General features: G+C 32.4%; 1 protein-coding gene across 1 annotated transcript in view; it reads right to left on the bottom strand.

Annotated features, from left to right (window-relative positions):
• Positions 1 to 3,537: 3,537 nt before the first annotated feature.
• The window catches only part of LOC123658147 (homeobox protein dve-1), an 81,075-nt gene continuing 56,902 nt past the window's right edge, over positions 3,538 to 27,710 (bottom strand). Inside the window, exons 3-6 of the mRNA XM_045593623.1 lie at positions 12,237 to 12,425; positions 11,221 to 11,450; positions 4,492 to 5,310; positions 3,538 to 4,407 (exon numbers count right to left, since the gene is read on the bottom strand). Coding sequence (XP_045449579.1) covers positions 3,742 to 4,407; positions 4,492 to 5,310; positions 11,221 to 11,450; positions 12,237 to 12,425 — 1,904 coding nt within the window. The 3' untranslated portion in view covers positions 3,538 to 3,741. The remainder of the gene's footprint in view (positions 4,408 to 4,491; positions 5,311 to 11,220; positions 11,451 to 12,236; positions 12,426 to 27,710) is intronic.

The following is a 27,710-nucleotide window of genomic DNA, read 5'->3' as shown; positions in this document are numbered from 1 at the left end:
TTGTCATTTTATTAATATTATGTTAAAACTATTATAAATTATATTTAGTTTAATTTAGATTTATTTTACTGTTGTTAAAGTTATTCTTAGTAGTAGTAAGTAAAGTTAGTAAAGATTGTCATAATTCATTTATGTGTGTAACAAACATTTATAGAAGTTTTATAATGCACAAGAATTTTTATAACAATTTATAAAAGTAATGCCCGTTTGTCCTAGCTATAGAGAAGAGGGTGCTATTTCCACATATCTTATCTACGCTCTGTCTTTCAAGAAACTAATATGTTTGTATGAAATCTGTTACTGTATCTATTTTAGTCTAAAAGATAACTTTTCAGTCCGACATTTTTGAGATTTGTTAATGTCTACAAATTCTATACATCTCCACCATATTGCCTTCTCCTATAATGAAAAAGAAATTTTTACTTATATTATTACAGATTAGGTATTACAGATTGCATTATTCAAGCAGGCCCGGCCTAAAATAAATAATAAAGCAGAAGTCTTTCTTTTATTCAATTTCATTTATAGACAGCAACATTCTGTTAACTTTATACGAGTGTAAATAACTTTCCTCAATACGCATATGAAAGGGTTGCAGTTTTAGACGACACGTTGGCACAGTGTTAAATAACTGACGGATTATCTCAACGCACAAAAAATATTTGTGTAGGCTATTCAAATTGTTATCAAAGTGTGAATAAAACTATTTTCTTCTTTATATTTAAAAAGCGGCAAAGCGGTCCCCACTCTGTCACTGGACGCTCAATATCCGGGTCAATACCTGTTACTTCGTGTATTGTCTAAGCACCGGCAGTCGCGAGTTCGATTCTCACTCGGGGCTTGTCCTTATACTCTCCAATGTGCCCCAGAAAACATGCTAATTGTCGGTCCTAGTTGATATTATAGACACCTTATAATGATCGTTACTTAGGCAGATAAATTATATACCAAAAAATTTTTGACACTATGGAAAGCCAATTATCCCAACCAATCAATGAATTTAGTAAGAGAACCACATTGTTCTGATTTTTTGTCTAAATTTTCTAAGTACGAATTATGAATATTTAATTGAAATAATGAACTATATTTATGTAGTTTTAGTGAGTATTAAAGAAGCTTTCCGGCCGCAATGCATACAATTTTGTCTATTCCATTTTCTTTCATTAAACTATAGATCATGTGACTCAGTGATAACGTAGGATCTGGTGATATAATTTTAAAAATCAGTTCAGTACTCTTTTAGTTTATCAAATACAAACTAATAGAAAATTTAATATTACCTCTTTATAATACTGGTATTAATTTATATACCATATTACAAAATTAAAATTTAATTTAATAAAAGGATAGACTTGAAAATAAAAGACATATACTTAATGTAATAGATACTATATTTATTAAATTTTGTTAAATAATTAAATGGAATAAACATTTAGCCAATTACTCTCGACATCTGAGCAATAAATGCTTATTTTTTTACCGCATAAGCCTAGTGACATGCTTTTATGATAAAAACCTTATTTTAACATTAATAAAATATTTACATTTTTTGGAAATATCATCACAGCTTCACAAAACAAGCATAACATCGAAATAACGTAACAAATTGATAGCGGTTACCACTAGTGATGTGTTTAAAAACTATAAAACAATTCGAATATAATTAAGAAACCGTAAGTAAAAACAGCCTCAATTGATAAATGCATAAATACTGTAACATTGTGTCTTTTATACAAAATAATCTAGTTAAGCAGACTGATTGTGTAAGAACAACAATCGAATCGTAATAAGATGTAACTCAACTCACTCAGTAACGGGCCTCGTACATTTGTTGTATAATATTTTTTCTAGTTATAAAATCCGAAGTCATTCTTTCATCGCTTTATTAAACAAGTAATCAAACAATACTATTGCTAGTTTGCTAATTCTATTTTATTTTATATAATCAATCTTTGGATTGAGAACTACGTAATCGTGTGATAAAGGAATGTGCGTCGTTATTACATATTCTAATATCACTTACATTATCATAACACCTACTTAAATACATACAACGTCATATCTTATATAAAATACCTAAGAGAAAGAAGTATTATTATATCCACATACTTATATATAATTATGTGCAATATTATTTCTATATCTATGTAATTTAATGACTGATTATTAGACATTAATTTGTAAGAACATTGATTCTTTTGAAATGCACTATTTACATGTTACGTGAAAACCAATGGAAGCTTTGGCATCTCCATACAATGATTATCCGTCACTATTTACAATAATTATTCATGAATATTTAAATCCTTAAATACCGTAACTTTAATAAATAAAACTTAATAATTGCATTAATAATGTACAAAACAATGGAGATGTACATTTGAGATTCATCTATCTTTTATTTTATTATGAACCTATTCGAAGCGAATAATAAACAGGTCTGCGAAGAAAAAGTTTGTGGGGGAATTTTATATGAATTTTGTAAATGTTGACCTTTATATTGTACATATAAACTTTTTTAATGTGTCATGTCACACTTTTTTTTCTCTATATATGTCATATAGAAAATAAATTTTCCATAAATAGTTACCTATACCTATAGTAAAGAAACTACGTAGCGGTAATTGCATTGTTATACGTTTTATATTAATGGCACATAAAATTTTCGAGTTATTTTTGTAAGTAGTAAAGCAGTATATTTTCAGTAGGAAATATCTGATTGGCGTAAAGAATTAAATTGGAAGTTGACGGAAAAAATGTCACCAACATCTACGACGACATTAAGTTGAAAGAAGGAATCTTCACGGCACCTGACATGAGAAAACTGTTAAAGGATGCAAAATTTAAAAAAATACAACAACCTCAGTAAAGAATTAGAAAAAAATTAAAGTATACCTTTAAAAATGTGGTTCCAGAGTTGTTAGAGAAAAAATATACTCAGTATAAAAATATTATCCAAGAAATGTTAAATTCTTATAAAAACTTAAGTTGTGATATTAATTAGAAAATCAATGTTTTGAAATCTCATTATAATGTTGACTCAAAAAATTTGAGCGATAACAATGAGGATCAAGTCGAAAGTTTCCTTCAAGATAAAAAGGAGATGTAAAAATTTTGTCAAGGCTGTCGGGACGTTACTACGATGGCGGACAATTGCTGGATGATATTATGTAAAGACGAAGTAAAAATTCACTAACGAAAACGAAAAAATCAATAAGACAATTCAAAGCAAAAACGATGTTTTTAAGTGGATATTTGTTTGTTTATTTTTTGTTTAATGTTATTTTAACTTAATAAAAGTAAAAAAATAAAAAATAAAATAAGGAGACTTTTATTCAGTTTATTAAATTTGTGATTTCAAGTTAGTATATACGTATATCCAAATACTATACCGCCTAAATCAGGTAAGTGTGATGTAATGTATATCATATGAATGCGGTTTTATTTGTAAATAAAACAATTAGAATAAATATAAATAACTTAAGAAAAAAAAAATAAAAATAACTATTCGCAGACCTTTGTAATAAAATTATATGATAATTTACAATTATTTATTTCAATTTAAAATAATTTTGTAAACTATTCCGATGTCCTTCTAGAAACCCCTGTTACATTGTAACGTGCACTATTCGTCATATTACACCCTAGCATGGCACTTTTATACCATAAACGATTCGTATTCAGTCTTTCGTAATCTTTGTTTTCACAAGCACAAAATGTAGAAGTAGAATATTTAAAATTTCAGACCATTTTTCTTTCTGCAAGAGCATGATGTCCAGGATGAGAGTAATGTCCTGGAGAAGGTGGTTCATATAGAGACATCTTCAGTCTCTTACATTTTGCTCGACGGTTTTTAAACCAAAACTGCACATTTTTTGACTCAAGCCTAGGAAATTTTTGCCTATACGGCATTCTGTTTAACTCTTCGGTGTATTTAAGTATCAAGTTGTGAGAGGGATGGGTATTCATCGAGAACCACTGTTCCAAAACAGGGACTTCTGATACTGGATCTATGAATGTGCGATTACGTTTGCGTCGCTCATCAGATGCTCCAGCCAGAGCTAAATTTAATCCGCTAGCTCCTTCAGTAGGAACGCCTCCTACGCCAGGAAAACCACCAATGTACTGACTCATGTACATAATGCCATGGCCGAACATAGGATGGTTTGGAACCATAGGAAATGGTAAACGATCAAGATGTGGTGAAGATTGTCGATAATCACGCTCTTGAACAACATCGTCATCAGAAGCTATATCTGCATCGTCACCGCCGCCGTTTTCTTTCTCTGTATTATTAATATTGTTATTATTGTGTAAACTGTCACTATTTTGAGTTGGAGATCGCTGTGGTGACGATATGTTTTCTGATTTAGACAAATCTGTGGGTTCTTGTTTTATATCGTGAACCTGTAAGAAACAATAAATGATATATGTTGTTAAAAATACCTATTTTAGACAGTTCGATTTTATTAAATTTAAAAAATTTATTACCTTTATTATATCTGGGGGCTTCGGAGATTCCTTTGCATTTTCTTCTCTGTCGTCGCTATTATTCTTCCTCGTCGTAATTAGCGAAAGTGGTGCATCAGGACTCTCAGGTCTGTCATCTGTATTTAAATCACCACCATCATCTTCCAAATCAGATCCAGCATTGGACAAGTTATCTTCAGACATCACGGACATAGGATATCGTCCAGGACTACCTGCCAGTTGCAATGGACTTTTCATAGAGCTGTGCTCGTGAGAACTATAATTGTCATTGCCGACCAATATTGACCCATTACTTGGACTATGACTTCTACTGTTGAAGCCATTCACCCCTAAATGTCCTCCGAGCCCACTAATATTGCGTAGTTCGGCACGTTTTTGAGCTGCTCTAGCATTCTTAAACCAATAAACAACATTATTAACATCTAACGGTTTTCTTCCACGCCTTGATTCTAAATTGTTTAATTCTCGTACATATTGTTGAATTTGTTGTCTACTCGGATGTTGGTTCTCGGAAAACCAGCGCTGTAGCTTTGGCAGTTCTAGTTCTGGATCAAAACTTGTCCTCATCCTCGTTTTTTGAGTTGGATATTGATTCTGAACAGTTTGTAATGCTGGATGTAAATGGTCTGGGAGGGTGGCCATATTGGGTGAACGATTTTTAGGGGATGGATAGCGCCGAGGGCTAAATGGAGGAGGACGCGGAGAAACTTGAGCACTCCACCATGACTCAAATTTACGACGAGTTTCTTCACTCGGTTCATGAAAGTTATGCGGACCGGATGATCTATCCTGACCGCGACATATTTGTGTCAGTGTCACCTGTAACAATAAATAAAAACATTCAATATTTCGTAACACACACTAAAAGAAAACGTAGGTACACAAAAATACAACAGATAAAAGTAAACAATTTAGACGATTTTAAGGAGGTCAGTCTAACCAGTAACAGGCACAGAGATAATTATTTGAATAAACGAACGAAACATTGTTTCACAGAACATCGCCATTAGATTATGAAAATATTAGGCCGGTAAGGTTGTTAATGTATGTGTCATGCACGAGCGGCCGATGCGGTTCAGATGCGAGAAGATGTTTACACGGTGGTTAGTGCACATCACTCCTCCGCCGCCGCCGAAACTTCAATCATGGTTTGCTCTAAAACAATGAGCGGGAAGGGCGTCTTTGCAATTAGCATCCACCCACAAGCCTTAACATAGAGCCGGCACACCGATATGGGCTAAGTGGTTGGACTCAAATGTTTCGACAGAAGCTTGATTAGTAGCCTTTTCTCTTCAATTAAAAACTAGATGTACTTGTTTTTACTTCATATCATTATACATGTAAATTAATACACAATAATATTTTAACTAATATGAAACATAAGTAATAGTAAATTGTTAATTTGTAAACTAATCGATAAAGAAATCAAGTGCAAGATTAAAACTATAGCCGTTCGTTTGTATTGCTGTTATGCAAGTGACTGTTCGTATCACGAGATTACATAGAACAATGCCAGTGATTATATCGTCAAGCGAGTTGTCAGTTCCAACAATTGCCAAATGAAATGTAGGTAAAACAGTAAGTATTACACATCCAGATTGCGTTTATAAATCATGTCACCGCAGAGGCATTAGCGCCTAGCTCGTGTGATACGTTAATCCGCTTCTTTGTTTTATGTTTTTAAATAGTGCGGTCATATTTGTTTTCAGATATTGTCTGCTTCAGCTATGCGTAAGATTTACAAGAGCTGGCGCCTCTGTGATAAGTTTGTCACTTGTCATTTGACTCTGTACGTAATTCGGTAGGTATATAATTGCGAACAGACCTTTATATAAATACAGTTACTGGGAGAAACTAATACAGTGCACTTAGTTTTATCTGATATAAACGGTGCTGTATTTTACATGCTAAATTTTATTCATTATAAAAAAATACTTTTATTCGAAAAAAATGCACTTTTATAAAAATATAAGAAGTCCTTAAGTAGATTTATGGTTCAAAAGTGATCCCTCATTGGAGTCTTTATAACCCTTCCGCAAAGTATTCCCCGAACGTCTTAAAAGTTTATTCGGAATTAAAATCGAAGTAGCGCAAGTTGAAGTGCGATAAATTACCATAATATCATAGAAGCGAGTTCATCTGCCGTTTAAACTAACTTCGACGTTTGAGGTGTTTGATTATCTAGTCTCGATGGACCCTTTTGTTCATTAGTCACAACTTTATTACGTTTGCGCCTTTTAAATTTATTATTCGTAACAAGCGTCGTTTATTATTTATTTATGTTAATGTATTTTTTATGTAAATACAATTTCATGAAGATTGTAAGTTAATACAGATAACCTAAAACAGGTTATTAGAATATAGAGACCCAATTGAGCGCTAACCTCGCGCTTAATAAGATTATACGGCATTATTTTATGGTATTAATAAGATCAAAAGCGTTCGTACATCTAAAACTCCTTTTAACCCTCTTTCGTTCTAACTCAAGTTAGTAAGACGAGGGCAAAACGTGCCACTTTTCTGTTTTAGCGGAAGCGGATTTACATTCTTACAATCTATTTTTTTTTATATATTAATTAATTGCAAAAATAATAATTATTATTAAGGTTTTTTTTTAGGAAATTGTATCGTAAATTCTCGATAATATAGGAAAAAAGAGTAAATTAGAATATTTCAAACTACAATGCCGCAACAATACATTAAATAACTCAATACTTTAAATTATTTTTCTATCAACACTTTAATATATTTTGCCTTCTATAGAATACGCCTCAGCATTTCACGTGATCCATACCAACCCTTTCCAACAAGGTGGATATTTAGAAAATATAACAAGGCTCTGAAGCGCGGATGAGTCTGAGATTCAATTAAATTTATTATGTATGAAGATCTCGCGTGAGGAAGATGCTCATCGCGTCGACAAATTGCTCTTTCTTAGTACACTGATACTACTTATAATGTGTGTGTGTGTGTGTGTATGTATTTATGTATTATTTACAAGTACATTTATCGGAAAATGAAATATGTAGCTACATTTACCGGGTGTTGACTATATATATACGGACACAAGCATTAACATGTTTAACTTAGAAACAGACACTGCGTGTATGTTAAAGATATTTATTTATATATTATTATTTAGTACTAAACAACAAAACATTAATTAAAAAACAACATACAAGTTTAAATTTACTACCAAGGCTCCCAACAACTAGTCGTTTCGAAATATTGAAATAATTAAAAAATAGCTATATCAGATTTAAATAAATAAAAAACACGCCTAGACAGGATAGTAGAATTTCAAGGTTATATACTTGCGGTTTGCTGGCATTTTTAAAAGTAAAAATCTATTGAATTACATCGACAGAAGTGCCTTGTGAAATAGTTATCTCCATACGGGAATTAAGGCGTACTTATTGTCAATAATGTTGTTTTTGTGCTCCTAAAAACTATTTACTCACGCAGTAGCACCACAAGTAGCATAAACATATTTTACCTTTATTATATTATACTATCAAATATGTAGGCATTGTTAGTTTGTTATCTGTTTACGCTTCAGCCTGTAATATCCCACTGCTGGCCATAGACCCCTTTCTCCATGTAGGAGAAGGATCAGAGCTTAATCCACCACGCTGCTTCAGTGCGGGTTGGCGGATATACTACTATGAGTAACGATCGCTATCAGGTGTACATGATAACAACCGGGACCGACGGCTTAACGAGCTCTCCGAGACACGGTGAGGAGACCCACAAGGACTGCATAAACACCCAGACCACGGCAAACACCTGTATGGCCAATACAAATGTGCGCGTGTGCGGGGATCGAACCCGCAACTGCCAGCGCAACAGGTACAATCCATAGCTTTAACCGTTGCGCCAACGCGTCGTCATCTGTTTATTATTTTACTACTCACGGCGTTATCTGTTTATTACTACTAAACTTGTATGAAATTAATTAGGAACAATTATTTTTTATAATTATATAATTAATTATATATTATTACTAGCTGACCCGGCAAACGTTGTTTGCCAATAAACTATCTACTATAAGTGTGCGGGGATTTACTTATAATCGAAAGCGTTGTAGACAATGAATAATTAAAGGAAATTATTAAAAATAATAAAAAATAAAAAATTGCGATCGAAAATTGATTTGGGTTGATCGGAGAGAGGTGGAAAATTAAGAGTAATAAAAAAAATTATTCTAAGTCATGACAAAATAAAAATAAAAATCTTGCCAAAAAAATTAAGTTTATAAGTAACAAATAAAATATCGCTATATTTTTTTATTTGATCGTAGAGGGTTGAACATTTAGGGTTGTATGTATTTTTTAATGTTGTATCACAAAAAAATTAAAAATAAATAATTTATCAAAAATTAAAAAAAAATGATGTGGACTACCCTTAACATTTAGGGGGATGAAAAATAGATGTTGTTCGATTCTTAGACCTACCTAATATGCACACAAAATTTCATGAGAATCGATCAAGCCGTTTCGGAGGAATTTAACTACAAACACCGACACGAGAATTTTATATATTAGATATTCAAAATATAGAAAAGATGTGCTCATTTAAAATAAAACAGTAAATCACAAGAAATAAACTGCTCACACAGAGACAATTAACTACAAAGCCCGCCATGATTATTGATTAGTACCAAGTAATATCGATACTTACATTTTGGAGTGTAGGTAAATATAATAATTTCTTTAATGGTAAATCATTCTTAGAGCTATTAATTATTATCAAAGTTTGTCATAATATCAAAAGCAGGTAAATATATAAATTTCTATTATTATTTTATTAACTACTTAGATGTGCACCGCGGTTTTACCCACGTTAATTTAAGAAAAAAGAGCCTATAGCCTTTCTCGATGAATGATGGCTATCTAACACTGGAAAAAGTTTTCAAATCGGACCAGTAGTTCTTGAGATTAGCGTGTTCAAGCAAACAAACAAACTCTTCAGTTTTATGATATTAGTATAGATATTTTTCACGCGTTTATCATCATATTTGAAATACAGAACGCGCAAAGAAATAATTATCGTTGAAATTCCTATTAAACTTCATTAAGTAAAGACGCAAGTGCCCAAACATCAAAACAAATGCTTCCTTAATTCTTCCCTCGTTTGATGATCCTTATTAGCAGGGACTTATACGTAACCTTGCAAATTATAACGACTTCCGAAATTGTACGTCTACTTAGAGAGAGTTTTGATAATCTGTCTTCATCGCGAGTTCTTCAAATCCAGTCTGATGAGCGCGTTTATGTGATGTTTTGAGAAATGCTTAAAAGTCGAGCTTTTAAGATGTTAGACGTAATTAATGAAAATAGCTTAGTATTTACGTTAATAAGGGCAAATTATTAACGGGAATTCATTACAAAAAAAAATGCGAATTAGTTTTTATTGAATGTGTAAAATAAATACAAATACTGTCCAATAATATATTTATATTAACAAGTAAATAAAGATTTAATTTCGAATATGTATATTTTATTCGTATGTATACAAATAATTTGAAACAAAAACTTTATCACAAACAACATCATAGTTAAACATACCAATGTTAATAATCCTATAACCACTGTAAATGTTTCAATTGGTTACATTCAGTTATTCAGCAGCTTAAATATTGAAAACAATGAGTTTCCCGTTAATAAGGGGGAGGTTTATCGGGGGTGTATTGTGTACAGGTCGGGGTTATATTCAGGTATTAAAGAACGTAACATTGCCGAGACAGAGGGAATCTGGCTCAGCTCAGTGTACCGAATGAGCTTTGTCGCCAAGAATTCGGTTTTAACGCTAGCTTTCGTAATATTCACAGATATTTGTTTAGTGTTATGACTATTTGAATACATTTTAAGTCAAATGCATGGTGCACGACATAAATGATATGTTAAAAAAAATTAGGTCATAGAAATATTGTTTATTAACTGTAATTCGCTAATCCCAATGTTTCAATTCATGTTTATACTTTTTGTTATCTTCGTATATGCTTGTATATTTTTATTACCTACGCAGCAATGCATACTATTTCGATTACAATAAATTATTTATGAATTTTATTATAAAAGTACTATAGACACAGTTTTTGGTCTAAGTCGGTCTAGGTTTTTATATATTGTATAAATATTTATAAAATTAAATTGATTTGTCAAACACACAGACTACCGACAAAAATTGAGTATGTTTGACTAGATCGCACTATTGAACTAAACATCTTATTTGGGGAAAAGTCCGTCCTTTTCCTTTTCAAAAATTGCGTAAAAAACGTATGTATATTTTTATTAAGCTATTTGAAAAAAATAAAATAACCGCTTTTTACTAAATGCATATGGATCTATACACGGTACATATACCAAAATATTTTTTTTTTATAATTTTTGTCTGTCTATCTGTCTGTCTGTTTATTCCGGCTAATCTTCGAAACGGCTAGATCGATTTTGACGGGATATTCACTAACAGATAGCTGATGTAATTAGGAGTAACTTAGGCTACTTTTATTTTAGAATATTATATTTTTTTATAACTCTACGAACTGAACAATAACTTTTTTGTTAAGTTCCACGCGGACGAAGTCGCGGGCACAGCTGGTATTATATATTTGAAGACGATTTACAGATTTTTAAAATGTGGTATACAAAAAAAATTGACATAAAAAACATTAATAATAAAAATATAAAAATATAAGTGTATGTATCGAGAAATAAATACATAAATTACCTCGTCTAAAGGGCATCCAGTGGAAATAAGCAACGGTCTGCTTTGCACTAGTAACAGGCTCAGCATCTTATCTTTGATGTCCTGGAGCGGAGTCGGCCTAGGTCTTAGTAACTGGATCCTCAGGGTCGCTACAGTTGTGAGCTCTCCAAGTACCTCTCCAACGGTCGTCATTGGCCCATCAGATATGTGGTCTAAAGGTAGTGGCTTCCAGTTGTTGAGTACCACCGAACCTAATAAAAATATACATTTTTAAGTTAAAAATCATTTAAAATGAGATAGTGATTGGTAAGTCTCCTCAAAATTGAATTATTAATAGTGACACTGGCAGTTTAGAACTTACAAAATCATAGGATTTACATTTTTTACTTTGGCTTATCGCTGGACAGGTGTCTTTGTCTAGTATTCTCAGCAAATCTTTTTATTTGATACCCGTATTATAGGAAATTATACAAAGCTTAGTCCGTCATCTTTAAAGATCCGCCATATTAGATTTAGAGAAACGTTTTGTTTTTCAAGTTATTCTCAACAAACTCTTTTATTCTATAGGTATATTGTAGGAGTGCATTAAAAATAATTAGTCCACCGTCTTTAAAAGTCCGCTACATTGGATTTAGAATGACGTTACACAACTTTCCATGCATTGTCATACAATATAAACGGGTATACAAAATTTCAGCTCAATCGGTTGACGACATTTGTTTCAAGTTTGAGTTGCTAGATTCCATCCACCCTACTATCCTACATACATACCTACATACATACATACATACATATATACATACATACATATATACATACATACATACATTGCAATTTAAATAAAAGCTTATAAAATATATATATAATTAGAAATATGCTCTAGTATAATACAATATAGTTATAATATCATCGGAAGTGTGTTGGTGGGGATTTGATTTGATTTTACCAAGCGCTCCATATTCGATCCATCGGTAATAAATATGGGCTGAAGCTGTGCAGATTTACCCCATTTATTAAAATAATAAAAAAATCATTACCTTTAGCGCAAGCTACCAATTCGTGGGGATAGCCAAGTCTCATCATGGCAGCTGGTACAAGTTCGTGGAAGGCCGTGGTCGAGGGTATGATCACATAGCTGTCGGTCTCCACAACCGCACGTCTTCTCCAAACTCCCTCTTCTAAAGACCCAACAGCCTCCACTACGCAGTGAATTGGCAGAGTTTTACCTAAAGAAAACAAGAAAAAAAAAACACTATTTTAATCTACATTAAAAGAAACATTGTTTTATTGCCTGTCCTATCTTGCGAACTTTCAAATGAATGAATATCAAACAATCGCTACTTTTTCTGGACTATTAAGATTTATTTTAAAAATTACACAGCCGTAAAAAGTTACTACATACACTACGTATACAAGAACAGTCGACGCTTGAAAACTATTTGATAAATTTTATCACTTGATATGCATTAAATATAGAACGCGACATTTAATATGTCTGTTAAAACAAATCGATTGTATTTCTAAGAAGCTCCATTTATTAAATAAAAAATAAAATACTTTTCCTTAGGAGCTGAGTGAAAAATCAAAAACTGAAGCGGTAGACGTCGAAACGTTGTCGTTAAGACGGCGTCTTAATTATTTAGCAACTTTTCAAGCGAAAAAGCAATGCTTTTGACTTGCTCGTGAGCGCGTTAAAAAACCGAGTGAAATGTTAAAATAATAATTAATCCTTGTTCTATGTCGGCGCGGCCGTCCCGAGATTGCTTTGTGCCGATGCTTTTACCATCCATCTTTGTGAGATGCTTCTTTAACACGATATTAAATAGTTTTTGCCTCACTGCTCTTTTTGACTAAGATGAGTGAAACTGTTCTAATAAATTTCAAAATAAACTCCTATGTTTTATTTTTCATTGTATTTTTATTTTGTATAAAACAACTAGTACTAGTTACAAATTACTTCGTACAATCGAGATAGCTCAGTAAAAACAAAGGAATCGCAACTAGCATAAAAAGATAAAAAAGTATATAGAAATTTAAATATTACCTTTACGGGTATCGAATCTACATGTGAATATCCGGGTACTTTCGTAAAGCGGAGGCTTTGGAAAATTATATAGATATTTCTGCTTCAATAATCTCTTAACAACCTTAGCTTAGTGGGAAAAGTTGTAAACCTTTAAAATAGTCTAAATTTCTGTAGCGCGGTAATAACGTAAAGTAACTTTCAATAGTTTTAGTCGGCAAGTTGCTTAGGTGAGATTTCGAGGGTAGTTCGAGGTTAGCACCTATGCTTAAATTTTGCGCCCGGATTAGGCGAGATTTCGCCGTGGACTCTCCGACGCGGTCCGGTGGTCATTTTAATCCCAGGCTTTGACGCTGGACTTTATTAATAACTGGAGATATGTATCGAATCGGACAAAAGCGAATAATAGTCTAGCTTAGTTAAATTCTAAGTGAATGAGGCAAGAGAAAGTATGTAATATATTTTTTAAATACTTTCTAGATTCGATTAAAAGGAGTAAAAGGTTTTTACGATCGCTCGGTTCAGACAAAAATTCTTCAACAAGTTATTGCGCGTATTAATTAGAAATATTTTAGCTCGTTAATCGAGTTACTACGGTATATTATCTCATGCCTAATTTTACTTTGAATTAATCATACTTATAAAATATTTGCACATTAAAGATTATTGATGTTAAATAAAATAAATGTTGTCTTGATTATTATAGATAGTCACATTCCTTTATTGATATATTGAGGTTATAATTACTGATACTTTGAGATATATATTTTTTTTTGTTTTCTTTCGATTAGATTTACTATGTTTCCACAAGTCGTAATTTTCAAAAAATTGCCTATTTTCTTAGGACTTAAATTGAACAGAACTGTCAACCTGCTATGATCCATTTTTAGAATTTTTCACAGTCACCAGTACACGATGCTACATTTAACTCGATTATATTAGTTCTTCATGTAAAGTAATCATAAATTGAAAATTGCAGAAATTAGATCAACAGTTACAAAGCAAATCACTAATGAATAGTTATTTTCTTTACCATAATTACAATTAATTCTACAATTTCGTTGTAGTCTGGCTTTAAAAATAAAAGTTTTTGTCCCAAATAAAATAACCCATGGACGTAGTACGTATTCATTACAACTTGTAAATCGTTTTCTTCATATACATCTCACAATAGAGAAGATTAGACACTTCTAACTAGGACGCTAATCGTCTGAAGAACTTGTTCTGTAAATTGCGAAGCCGAGTACGATGTTCATTAGCTAACATAAAACAGCAATTAGCTCAGTAGAGAGAGAAAGATAGATACTTAACCTCCCTCGAGTGAAGGAGAGGGGGCGAAAGCTTAGCCGATCTAAGCGCTCTTGAAAAGAGTTCAGTTAACAAAGGGTGGGATGTCAAGAACCGTACGAGTAGTGTGAATTTTAACTGTAGACTTTGAGAATTAAGTTTGGTAAGTACCGTGACAGGCTGACGGGATCATAGCTTTATACTCATATATTAAAAATTACGTATACTTTACAAAATAGCTTAAATTATTACATACTCGTCGTATACTTATGTATATAATACGAAAGTAGAATGTTTACTAGCGCTTGGTAGGTTGTCTAGTAGAATACCTAATGTTGGTAATTACGAGATTTATTAGGACAACAATTGGTTTGCAACTGTTTTGTTCATTATTAATAAGTACTTGACTTGTAAACCTATGTAAATGAAAATCGATCGCTAAAATCGTTAGAAGTAAATATATAAGAGGAGTGTAAAGGAAATCATAAAACACCTAACATGGTATTATGTTAACGAGATTAAAAAAATAGATATGGCTGTATGACAGGGATTCAATAGTTTCGCGTGAGTCGCATTCGTGAGCGATGATCTACTTAGCGGATAAATCGTGGCGTGCCGGATGCTGAAACCTAGCAACTACAAGCTAATCGCGTGCGTTCGTGTCCGACCTGACGTGATGTGTAAATCATGTGTTATAATGGGGAGTCGTTGTTGACATTGTCACTGATTGAGCTCACTTTTAAATATTTCTCCATTTATCTATCTCTATGTATGTCTTTCTATATCTACATTTCTATATATTTGTATAAAGAAAAATGAACCGCTGAAATGTATGTATGCGCATAACTTTGACTTGTACCAAATTGGATAATTATTCTTTCTTTTGCTGTCGACAATTAAAAAAATATATATCGTATATATTTTTTTTATTATTATATAAATTTCATATATGATATCTTTGTCAATGAATAAATTAGTGTTTGACTTTCAACTTTCTTATTTTTATTATTATTTTATTATTTTCACATTTTTATTCTTGTCCCTTGGAATTTGTTATCTTTTATTGTGTTCATCTTTTAAAGATAAGTGAAAACTTTGTTGACTTATGTAGTGGTATTGTTTTGTAAAATAATATAATATAATAATAAATTACCATAGATAGAAAAATAAATTAAATTATCTGTACATTAATGGATAAATATGGCTGAAGGAAGTTGGCCAAGTCAGGTAATAGTAATATAAATATCGAATGCATGTACAACCGTCCTGATAACATAGGAAGTGAAACGTGGCGAGATCTCTCGCATATTATTGTTACTTAAACTATATTCTACTTCCATGGATTAAAAGAACGGCATTCAAAATGCTTATTCTACACAAAACAAAACAGATAATTAAAAACATAAATCGCCAAAGATTTTCATTATTAAATTAAGCAATGAACGCATGCAGTAACGTATGGCTATAGCCTAAGCTTGTCCAATAATCCCCTTACAGACCCTAAACTTTCACCTGGCCAGCAGACGGAGTAAGTCTCAACTAAACAATACACATAATAGGAGATACGAACTAGATAAATGCGTAATGGATGAAAATTATTATATATTTAGTTGGTATATTAGAAAGATAATCACGAAAGAGTTTATGAACAATTCTGGGCAGGGTTATATTTAATTCAAAATTGAAAAATAAATTTTTATTTAAAGATACACCTACGAATTTGAAGAGTAAATTTAATACCTACTGACAGTATGAAGCCTGTAGAAAATGCAAACCTTGGGTTATCCATTATTTTCCTGGCATAACTACTGGGTTGGTAGTATAAACAGGTATATACGAGTATATTATTCTAGTTACTTTCACCCAAATGTTTAATAAACAAATATTACATCAAAATGAGCACTGTTTCATTGGGAATACGATGACACAGTGTTGTCTGCTAAAATTCTGGTTTATATGTTTTTTGGCGAATATAATGTAGTCTGGCCTGGAACTTTCCAGCCAACCTTTTCGCGATTTATTAAGATAAATACATACAAAAAAGTATGATGATCATTTCATTTTTTATCTACTAAGCAGATGGGTGAAGATCGCGTCTAGTTCGTATCTTAGACTAATATACTTGTGGACTGTTCGGTGCACTATCAATCTTTGTTTATTCTCGAAGATTACGTCTTAATACATTATAATGTTTTAAACTTAAGATAAGATTATACGAGATAATTTTGAGTTGATCTTCTTCAAGATTGTTTCCTTTTTATTAACTTAACAAAATATTAGATACCTAATCTAATTTGATAAGTGTTTTATCAATATAAAAGTAACTCTGTCTTTGTATTTGATTTTTAGATATATTCACATATATATTACTTAATACAGTATTGTCCAAGAAATTAAAATCGAAACCCGCAGTGGATGAGCGTGGTTGATTAAGCTTCGATCCTTCACCTACAACGAGAAAGAGATTCACGCTAAGCAGTGGGATGTTACAGCCGCAATAGTTGTTTATACATTGTTTTTCAAAAGAATAACTGCGGAGTTTCTTACCGATTCTTCTCTACAGAATCTACATTCCGAATCGGTGGTAGCTTTACTTTTACAAAAATATTTTATTTTATTTATTTATTAAACTTTAATGCACACACAAAAAAAGATACATTTCAGAACGATTAGATACAAAAACAAGTAATGTATGCAAAGGCGGCCTTATCGCTTATAGCGATCTCTTCCAGGCAACCTTTAATAAAAGTAGTATATCAAAAATATGTCGGTAATAGTGCGCAATCATCAACGTAAATTTATTACACGTAATTAAATCAATTTATAATACTAAACGTAGTTATATAATACAATATTCATACATTTAAACGGTATATACCTACATAAACATATACAAACATATGTAAATACATACTAAATATATTTAATAATTTATTTATAAAGTCTTAATGTGTAAAATGAACATGATAAAAAATGAAAATAACCTTACACTGTAGTACCTTGATTAAAAAAAAAATCCATGTTTAAGAAAAAAAATCCCGTGGATGTGTATTACTTATATTAAAAAAAATATATGTAAAATGACGTTTCGAAAGTGCTCATGGAGCCTATTTGAATAAAGCTATTTTGATTTTCATTGCGTGTCGAGATTTCTAAAAATTGGTGAAAACATTAAAATAAAAAGGATACAAATTCAACAAACATAAAAAAGAAAAAAAAAACTGGTAGAGTACATAAAGTATACATACAAAAATTTACATACGTACGCGATTAAAGAGTCGTAAAATACTACATACATATATGTAATGTGTCGTTAAGATTATCTACCTCTATAAACTTGTCTTTAGCGTGTGTTGAAATATTTTTCATTAATGTCACAATATTTAAAGTGACAAGTAGCTACATCTATACATTTAATAAAATTGTAGGAAAGTCAAAACCAATAGTCAATACCTCATAAATATCATCAGCATCTCCATAAAATATTATGTAGTATTTTGTTTATGTAGTATATATGTGTATATATTTATTTGTATATATGTATATATCTATTTTTATATATGTATGTATATTGTTTATATATGTATGTGTATATGTATGTATATTTACTTCTTCTAATATCATTTTGCTTGTTAACTATATGCCAATTCTTTATCAACTGTTTGTACACTTCCCTACCGCTTCTCTTTTTCTATGCTATGTCTTATGCCTAAAGGTTGTCTGGAAGAAATCGCTCTTAACGATAAGACCGCCTTTGTACATCTTTCTTTGTATGTATCACTTTTTTTAATGTTTCTTTGTGGTGTACAATAAAGAGTATTTGTTATTATTATTATTACTTGGGGTGTGATCTACAATCGATACCGAAGCCAAAAATATAGTTTTTAGAATTTTTGTCTGTTTTTCTGTTTGTCTGTATGTATGTCCGGGATAAACTCAAAAAGTACTGTATGGATTTACTTTAAATTTGGCACGAATATAATTAAGGAGTTGGGTCAACATATAGACTACATATTATCACGCTATCACCTACGGGGAACGAGCAGTGAACGACGCATATTGGAATGTTGTTGTTATTATGTTAATAACCATGCTATAAGTTAGCTTCACACTATAAAAATCACGCAATATAAGTAACTTAGGCCAATAAATATAATAAATGAATATAAGTAGTATCAAGAGAATTTTAAAGCAGCGCCATCTATGAGATTTCAAAAACATCATCATCAATCCTTTTTTGGATATAAATAATTTAAATTTGATCATGTTGGCGAGGTTAATAGTTGTTTTAAAAAGTCATAAATGGAGTTGTGGATTTTCTTCTTAAAAATTGTATCGTTAATTCATTTCAGAGATGTGCAAGACAATTAAAAAATGTGTTTATATAAGTTTTAAGCTGCTTCATCTATGTCTTCGAGAAGTCCTATAAGTATGTATTTTTACCATATTCTGTATACCTTATTCATTACTTTATCCATCTGCTTCAGTAACTTATGACTTAATTCAGCAGAATCACCATAAAGTCATTTATTCAAAGCAGGCTGAAAATAAGCACTTTTTAACCGACTTCCAAAAAAGGAGGAGGTTCTCAATTCGACTGTATTTTTTTTTTTTTTTTTTTTTTTATGTATGTTACATCAGAACTTTTTACTGGGTGGAGCGATTTCGATAAATTTTCTTTTAATCGAAAGGTGGTGTGTGCCAATTGGTCCCATTTAAATTTATTTGAGATCTAACAACTACTTTTCGAGCTATATCTAATAATGCGTTTTTACTTGACGCTTTTTTCGTCGACCTACGTTGTATTATACCGCATAACTTTCTACTGGATGCACCGATTTTGATAATTCTTTTTTTGTTAGAAAGGAGATATCCCAAGTTTAGTACCATGATAAGGAAACCAGGATCTGATGATGGGATCCTAGAGAAATCGAGGGAAACTCTTGAAAATCCGCAATAACTTTTTACTAGGTGTACCGATTTTGATAATTCTTTTTTTGTTGGAAAGGAGATATCCCTAGTTTAGTACTATGATAAGGAAACCACGATCTGATGATGGGATCTCAGAGAAATCGAGGGAACTTCTTGAAAATCCGCAATAACTTTTTATTAGGTGTACCGATTTTAATGATTTTTAATTTAATCGAAAGCCGATGTTTATCATGTGGTCACATTTAAATTTCATCGAGATCTGATAACTACTTTTTGAGTAATCTTTGATAATGCGTTGTTACTTGACTGTTTTTTCGTCGATCTACGTTGTATTACTCGTCGATGTAATTGAAGTCGGTTTTTTTTTCGTTTGCGAGCAAACACAATTATTGAAGGTCAACTAGACAGGTTTACAGAAGACAGTCTCCCTCTGTTACTGCACTTTCTATATGAAATGTATAGAAGAAACGGGTAAATGAATGTTATTTTAAAAGGTATAATCGTAGGTATTTTTGGTGATGTATAGCGTTCACGCAGGCGACGTCGCGGGCAGCAGCTAGTAGGTACATATATAATCAAATTAACAAACGCTCTAGAAAGATGAAGTCGATATTGGGCAGTATGTATTAAATAAAGCGGTTTGAAACTTATTTAAGGATCTGTAAATTTTGTAATGAAAATGAATAGTATTAACGTCTCTCGTATTTTATATTACTCAATAGATTTTTATCAAATAGTTTTAAAACTCGAATTATCCAAGGATACTTTTAATTTAAAATTATTAACTTTCATATATCTTTTAAATGTCAAGAATATTTATCATAAGTAATGAATGAAATAGATACTCGGCAATCATTACTAATAAAAATATTGGAATTCGGCCAAGTTATCATTATTTCATATGTAATTGAAATAACATGTTTGCTGTAATGTAAACAATATAAAAAGTAAGTAATATATGAACCTGAATTTGATTGTTGGATTAATTAAACAAAAATAAAGTAATTTTAATAGATTTGTATGTGGCAAACAGACCTACGGTCCCCCGACCCTTCCAGTAGTTCTGACTACCACATTCACCACAGGAACATAACACTGCTTGGCAGCGGTATCATTTGAATGTGATCTTCTATAATGTTGAGGACTTCCTCATTAAGACTCTTCTAAATTTTGAGAAAGACATTCTCAGCTGTGTCCCAAACATAAACACTTTTACTAAACTATGTCAAATAAGTGTAAGAGTCTCTTACGAAATCAAAGCGACGGTCATTATGTAGTTTTTGTTATGTACTAAAAATACACATAATATCTAAGATATTTGAAATCGAAACACTAGGGGAATGAATATCATTCATCTCCGTTACAAAAGTAGCCTATCAATTTATCTGATGCCTTGACAACTGATTTTGTATCGCCCCTCCAGATAACTCTAACAATTATTACGGAGGCGTTACAAGCTGTCAAGCATTTGCGGTTTTAATTAAGAAACGTTTGAATCGAGTGACCTATTTGTGAATAACTTAATGTTTTACATGTACATATGCTGTTTTATATCTATTTATTTAGAAGATAAGGGTTTTTTTTTCAATTTTCTTTACGCTTAAAAAACGATTTTTTAATTAAAATTCGAATGAGGGCTTGGTTAATTTAACAATAATTCTACACTTTTCACAAATATTGGACAAAAATTGCGGCAAATCGAAATCAAATGTCTCAATTTAAAGTAAGATAAACTTTTTTTTTATATCTTTTTAGATTAAATTTTAGAATATATTTACTCGTTCTTTGTGCGTAATTATTAATATTTCTAAACACACTAACGTGCGTAATATTTGAATATTATAAAACTCTGTTCATATTTAACACGATAAGTTGGAAGGAGCTTAATTAATTTATGAACAGTAATGAACAGGGGTTGGTAGAAGGAAACGTCATCATTATCTTAGCTGGTGTTGCGGCAACTTCCAGTGAATACGTACGGTGTGTCGTTCAGCCTTTTGTCCCGTCCCTCGTCAATCGGTAACACATTTACCCACTTACGACTGGGTGAAAACTCGCGAAACGAACGCCATTGTCGCGATCGCTACAGACACAATACCCCGCGGTACGCTTATCGACTCCAACCCGTCAAAGAAGTTCAAAAGCACGGTTTAGACGTTCGCTATCGCAACGTCGTTTGTCAGTTTTCACCCCGGGCGACGATTGTCTACGATTTACAAATAACCTTTTTGAGCGAACGTCGTTTCCATTTTAATTGTTGGGGCGGAGGCATCGTATATTCTTTGAAACATTGGAAAATCTCACAATGCGACGCCACATATCCCGAATCCCGAAAGAGCTCTCGAAACAAATATATTCGACTTTGACTTGTCCTTGTTTAACGAACGAGTGGCGAACATATTATTTAGGAGCCTCTTTACGTTACGTCGTGTTCGTTCGTATATTAATCTCATTTGTGTAATAAAATCTGTGTCTTAGGCGAGCCCATGGTGACGAGTGATCCGGCCCTGAAATGCGTGCCTCTGTGCGATAATCCTGTTAGGTTAAGAAGGTTTCTACATATTATGTGCTTTGCTACGCCTTAAGGATTAAAACGTCACATAACTCGATACTTAACGGAGGGCTGAGTAGGTATACCTTTTATTGATTTTCCGACAGCATACACACACAACTATCTCCGAGACAATATTTAATCAACGCTGGTACGAATAGATTTTCATTATTCGGCAGCCCGGCGAACGGGGCTTAAGCGATTACCTAAGGCAAAGATGCAACGTAGATTTAAGCGAAGCTCGCCATGACAAGGTGGTCATCGCAAACCCAGGGATCTTTACGCCGGACAATGAAGACAAAGAGCGTTTAAATTATTCAGATAAAGGAAAAGCGACTTTAATAACTCTTACATAGACACTATTCATAAATATTTAACTTTGTCCGTCAATTTTGGTTTAAGACGAGTACTTTGCATGAGAGAAATCGGAGGACGTCTGGCAGCTAAACCTACCCTGCGGGCAGTGGGGGGCCTGCCATAAATAATTAATCTGGAACGATGTGCGTCGGGCGGTTAACTTAATCCTGCGGTGGTTAGGCTTTCGGGGATCCGGAAACTTGATGCGAAATTTTTAAGTAACAAATTATATAATCATATTGAACAAAAAAAAAAGAATATTAATAAAAAAAATATTACGTCTGTGGATCTAGTTGTGCGAACTTTAAAAAAAGTAATATTTTGACTAAGTGTTCCAAAATTAAAAGATAAGTCAACTTACAATCAAATCATTAATAACTAATTAATAAATTTTACAAATCTCAATACATTACGCTTACAATTTATTAAATTGAGGAATATCCCAATAAGCCAGTGTAGTGCAATAATTTTTCAACATAGCAAGGTTCATTCGTGAAGCCCCACTGGCGAGCAACAAGCGGCGTCTTGAGGCTCTAAGGATCGGACATGGATTAGGCCGGCTTTACCCGCAAGACACTGTTAGATAACTACACTATCCGTAATACCTATGTGTCTTTCTAGATTACAATGTTTTCAATGTTTCACTTCAATATTACTGTTTTCTTTATATGTCAAGTTTAATAGTAAGCATATTATGAATATGGAGTTGTTTTTCTTTTGTCTCTTTTGAAATATACAACATACACAACATATACATAATCAATCTTTAACTATTTGAGTCTCATCGTCAGCCTATCACGGTTTATTGCTGGACGTAAGCCTCCCCCAGAATTCGTCACAAGACCCGATCCCGCTTTCGCCATCGAGTCACTACTAGCTACCCTAGTAGTGACTATGTTACCAGCCCACCTCCACTTCAATTTACTCTTTACGCTTCAGCCTGTAATATCCCACTGCTGGACATAGGCCTCTTTTCCCATGTAAGAGAAGGATCAGAGAGTATGCTAAACATTTTTCCTCTTCTGAACTATATCAGTTACTTTGGTCTTCTGCCTGTTAGTCTCACTTCGGACCTCGAGTCTGCATCACAGATTTATTTGTATTGAACACTAAAAAATATTTCTTATATTTTTTTATTAAAAAAAATTGTCGTCAAATAAATTTGCGTGCCTCAAAACAATATAAAATATTGTGTGTAATTCATTGACATATGCATTAAAATATAAAACACAGATAGCAGTGAACGTTATTACTAAAATGGCAAGTTTTTGATCAAACAACTGCATTAATTTTTTTTTTGCCTTAGAACCAAAATTGCCTAATACAATCGTGTTATCCTTAATACACACACAAGCTTTTAGCAAAAAGTTAAGTAAACTCTGAATTGAGCGGTAACTTGATTGTGAAGCGAGCTTACGACTGGATATTGGATTAGAAACAATTTTGTACCCAACTTTACCTTCACCGGCCGTACACAATAGTTAATATTTTACACTGAACGCTCAATCTAATCTAGTATCGAAATACATCTAAAATTTTTGTTAATTTAATCGCCAATTTGTGAAAATACCGACTATATTAGTAATAAGCTATTTCTGTTAAAATTAATTACGTTTAATTTCTTGTTCAAAAAACTTACCTTAATATCGCAAATTAATGAAACTTTGATTGAGAATAAATTAATTTGAGGTTATATATATAATACCATAGATAATATTTTAGGGGATCAAATTAATAAATGTCAAAATTATCATAGTAAAGAATAAATCCTAAATTCGTGATTTACATGAGAAGAGCACGGTTGCGTAACGGTAGACAAAAATACTCTTAAATGGCATTCATCATGCCGATTAGGTCTCGTCACTCATTGCTATCGTAAAATTAAATATTTCAGTAGATAAGCATAGAGTAAGAGAAGAGAGAGCCATTGCGGCTATACCAAACTAATACCGCACAATTTTAAATTGATAGCGGTTGAAATGGCATCCAAATAATCTGTATGCACTTAATGAACGCATTTGAAAAGTTAAAAGCCTGTTAGGCCGTGGGGACGCAGAGCGACTAATTAACATCGTGCGGTAATACCGCCCAGTGTAGAATCGGACTTAGCGGCATTATCGCCAAAATTGTCCTAATGTTTAGTTGCGAGCGTAGGTCATTAGTGATTTTGGATACAAATTTGAATGTATACTTTGATCTCGGCGCGAACCAATGGACGAATCTATAATTGTGAGATTATTAGTTAGGTACTGCTGATATTATCTCACTTTGCCTGAGTATAATTATATACATAATTAATTATGGACAAGGTTTTATTAATCCTAAAGTTGTTATTCTTGTCATTAATAATTCATACGAGTCGGTAACACAAATATTTAAAATACACATTTTTCATAATCTTAAAGTATTCGTAAATAAGTGTTATCTAGAGATAAGACTAATTTGAATATATGTAAAAGGAACAGCTTGTATCTTAAATTATCATTTTATTCGTATTAAAATATTAAGAGGATACAAGTAATGAGTGGAATGGAGGATTAGATTAGTGAACAGGCAAATTGCGTGCAAATGTGAGAGTGGAGCTTTGAAACGCACTGTATTTAGGCGCGGGCGGCGGGTGGCGCATCGCAGACAGACTCGATTTAGTAATTAATTTTACCGCGCGAAGTGCTCTAAATGCACTAGAAACTATAATCCTCATTAAAATGGGAATAGGCGACTATTCACTTCACCATCAAATATAATTTTGGCTTCTAAACACGGAATATTATTATGAATTTCGCCGAATCCTGTGTGTGCACCTCGCAAATGTACATATCATTTAATATCCACCCGTGCATCTTTTCAATCATTCATTTGTCTATAGAAATACACTAATTGAAGTTGTAATTTTCTATTTTATGCACTAAAAGCCATTAAGAGAAGAACTGAATTAAATTATATTTTAGAGGTTTATTATGTTGACTAATTTATTTATTACTTATTATGTTAAATATTTTATTATATTTCGCACCGAATACAATTGCACTCATTAATTTATATAACAGTTAATATAAAAATTTAACTCTTTTGTACTATATAAAAATAAAATTACACTTAAAACTTTGATATTGGAAATAATAATTTAATTAAAAAAAATTTAAATGACATTCCAACGAAATACAGTAACAAAACGATCATTTTCATTTGCGCGCCGGGCACTCAATTTTTCGCATAACGCACCACCCAATGAAAACACAAATTAATCTGCTCATTTTTTGCATACAATTTTATTATCATTGAGCTCAAATATCCGAAAGCAATGCATTTCACGACGCGTAATCCCGCGACACAATGATACTTGCGGATTACTCGTGACGAGATTGAATTATTTCATCATAATAAAACTACTTTATTACTTTATGAGACCGAAATTGAAAATGAAAAAGACTTTTCGTTTGTTTACATTTATATGCGAGTACGGCGTAGGTGAAATAAAATCCGGAATCGATATATAACAAGTGTGGAGAGCGCCTGTGTCGACGCGATATCCGACATGGGTTCGGATTAAGCGACGTCAAATCCTGGATTAAATGGGACCGGGATAAAGCGGAGCGGGGTTCTGCCAGAATCCGGGTCAGCGGGATTTCGTTCGAGCAATAAAAGTGTCTGCAGCCGATTTAGGCTGAGCCCGTAGGCAATTCAGCTCGGTTACCAATTGCTAGGTAATTTCGGTGTTTGAGCGCGATCTGTCTACACAAAGCCGTTCTAATACCCGCCAATGGGATTAGCCTAGTGTCGTCCGGCCCTTACAATTTATTAGAGTGAATCAGAAATCCAAATAAAGATTAAGCTACCAATTGTGTTTCGGCACATGACTACTAAGCTAATTATTTCTCTATTTAAATAAGTATACGTTTACATAACACATTTTAATTATGAAAAATAAATTTTATGCTTTAAAATAAATTAATAAATGCGACCTTTACGACATCGCATATTTATTTTATTTTATTTTAATGCACAGTCATTCTTTATCTTACGTTTTTTTTTAATGCATAATATTTAAAAACATACTCTTTGATGTAATTGTTGGAGCTGACACTGAATCATCTCTAATTTTCTTATCCCAACTATATGAGGAACCCTTCAGATGATAATAAATTGTTTGTACCTTTGATAGGCTACAGAATAATTGGAGTTTTTCTAAGCTTTACCCGCTCGTTTGCAGCGGCCGACGTTCAGCTATTATAGGGGTACATTAATCCGGATTGGAGATTCATTAGGGCGAGATTATACTCTATTGAAATCTGGCTTAAGCTAGCGGGGAGTTGTACGGTGGAGAGGGGGGTTTAATGATCATTTGATTTCGCAGTGGCTAATATAAATGAAATGTATTCTGCTATATTAAATTTAAATAACCTGGAATTATAAACTGTGTTAAAAGTTTTAACTTTTTTATATTGTCTTACACAATTTTAACATTTTCAACATTTTCACAATTTCAACTTTTAGCCCGAGTTATATAAATCAATATTGATAATTAATTAGTAAGTATATTATAAGCAGTATATAGTATTAAGTATATAATTCATTACGGGATATTATTAGTCACAAAATAAAGAGAGTTCAGTGAAACACGCCAAGACAGCAACATGCCTATACCTATTACATGTCACATACAAGGTCCCTACATAACTAAAGCCAATTTATCACGTATGATAATATTGCCGTTCTTAATACCTTGAAAGAAACCAAAGGTAGGGAAAATCAATGGTGGCATTAAGTTATTGGATAAGTCGATGTGAGATACATCAAACGGTTTCTGTCGAGCGAGTAAACAAAAAGCAAACATTTCCCCGATGAAAAGGATGCTTAATAACATTGATAAGTCGAATCTACACACACTACTACACTTATAAATGAAATAAATAATAACTGTTACTGGTGAATATGTGATATGAGAGTAAATGAGCAATAGTGGTGTCTATTGAAATTAAGACTAAGGCGCAGTGGTCGTGCAACTGGCTAATGAGTTGGTGGTTGCGAGTTTAATCCTACCCATGACGAATATTTATTTACGGGTGTATGTGATCACCGTCGTAGGAGTTTGTGCTTGTGAGTTCTGCGTTTCCGAACTAATAATGTAATAATAATAATAATAAGATGTGACTGTGATTGGAGGATCACCTCCAGTCGGATGAGTCACATCTTACTGGACGATATTTAGTGTGAAGCGTTTATTATCATTATTATCTATTAATTATAAACAGCACACTTTTTTCTTATCGAACGTCATTGTAAACAGTCATCACATTATGGCAAAAGACACATCTATTACGGATTACCTTTATCTAATATCTAAGAATACAGGTGACATGA

Source organism: Melitaea cinxia, chromosome 1 (genome assembly GCF_905220565.1).
Source record: "Melitaea cinxia chromosome 1, ilMelCinx1.1, whole genome shotgun sequence".
Classification (NCBI taxonomy): Eukaryota; Metazoa; Arthropoda; class Insecta; order Lepidoptera; family Nymphalidae; genus Melitaea; species Melitaea cinxia.
Note: the sequence above shows the minus strand (reverse complement) of the source record. Positions and strands in the feature narration are given on the sequence as shown.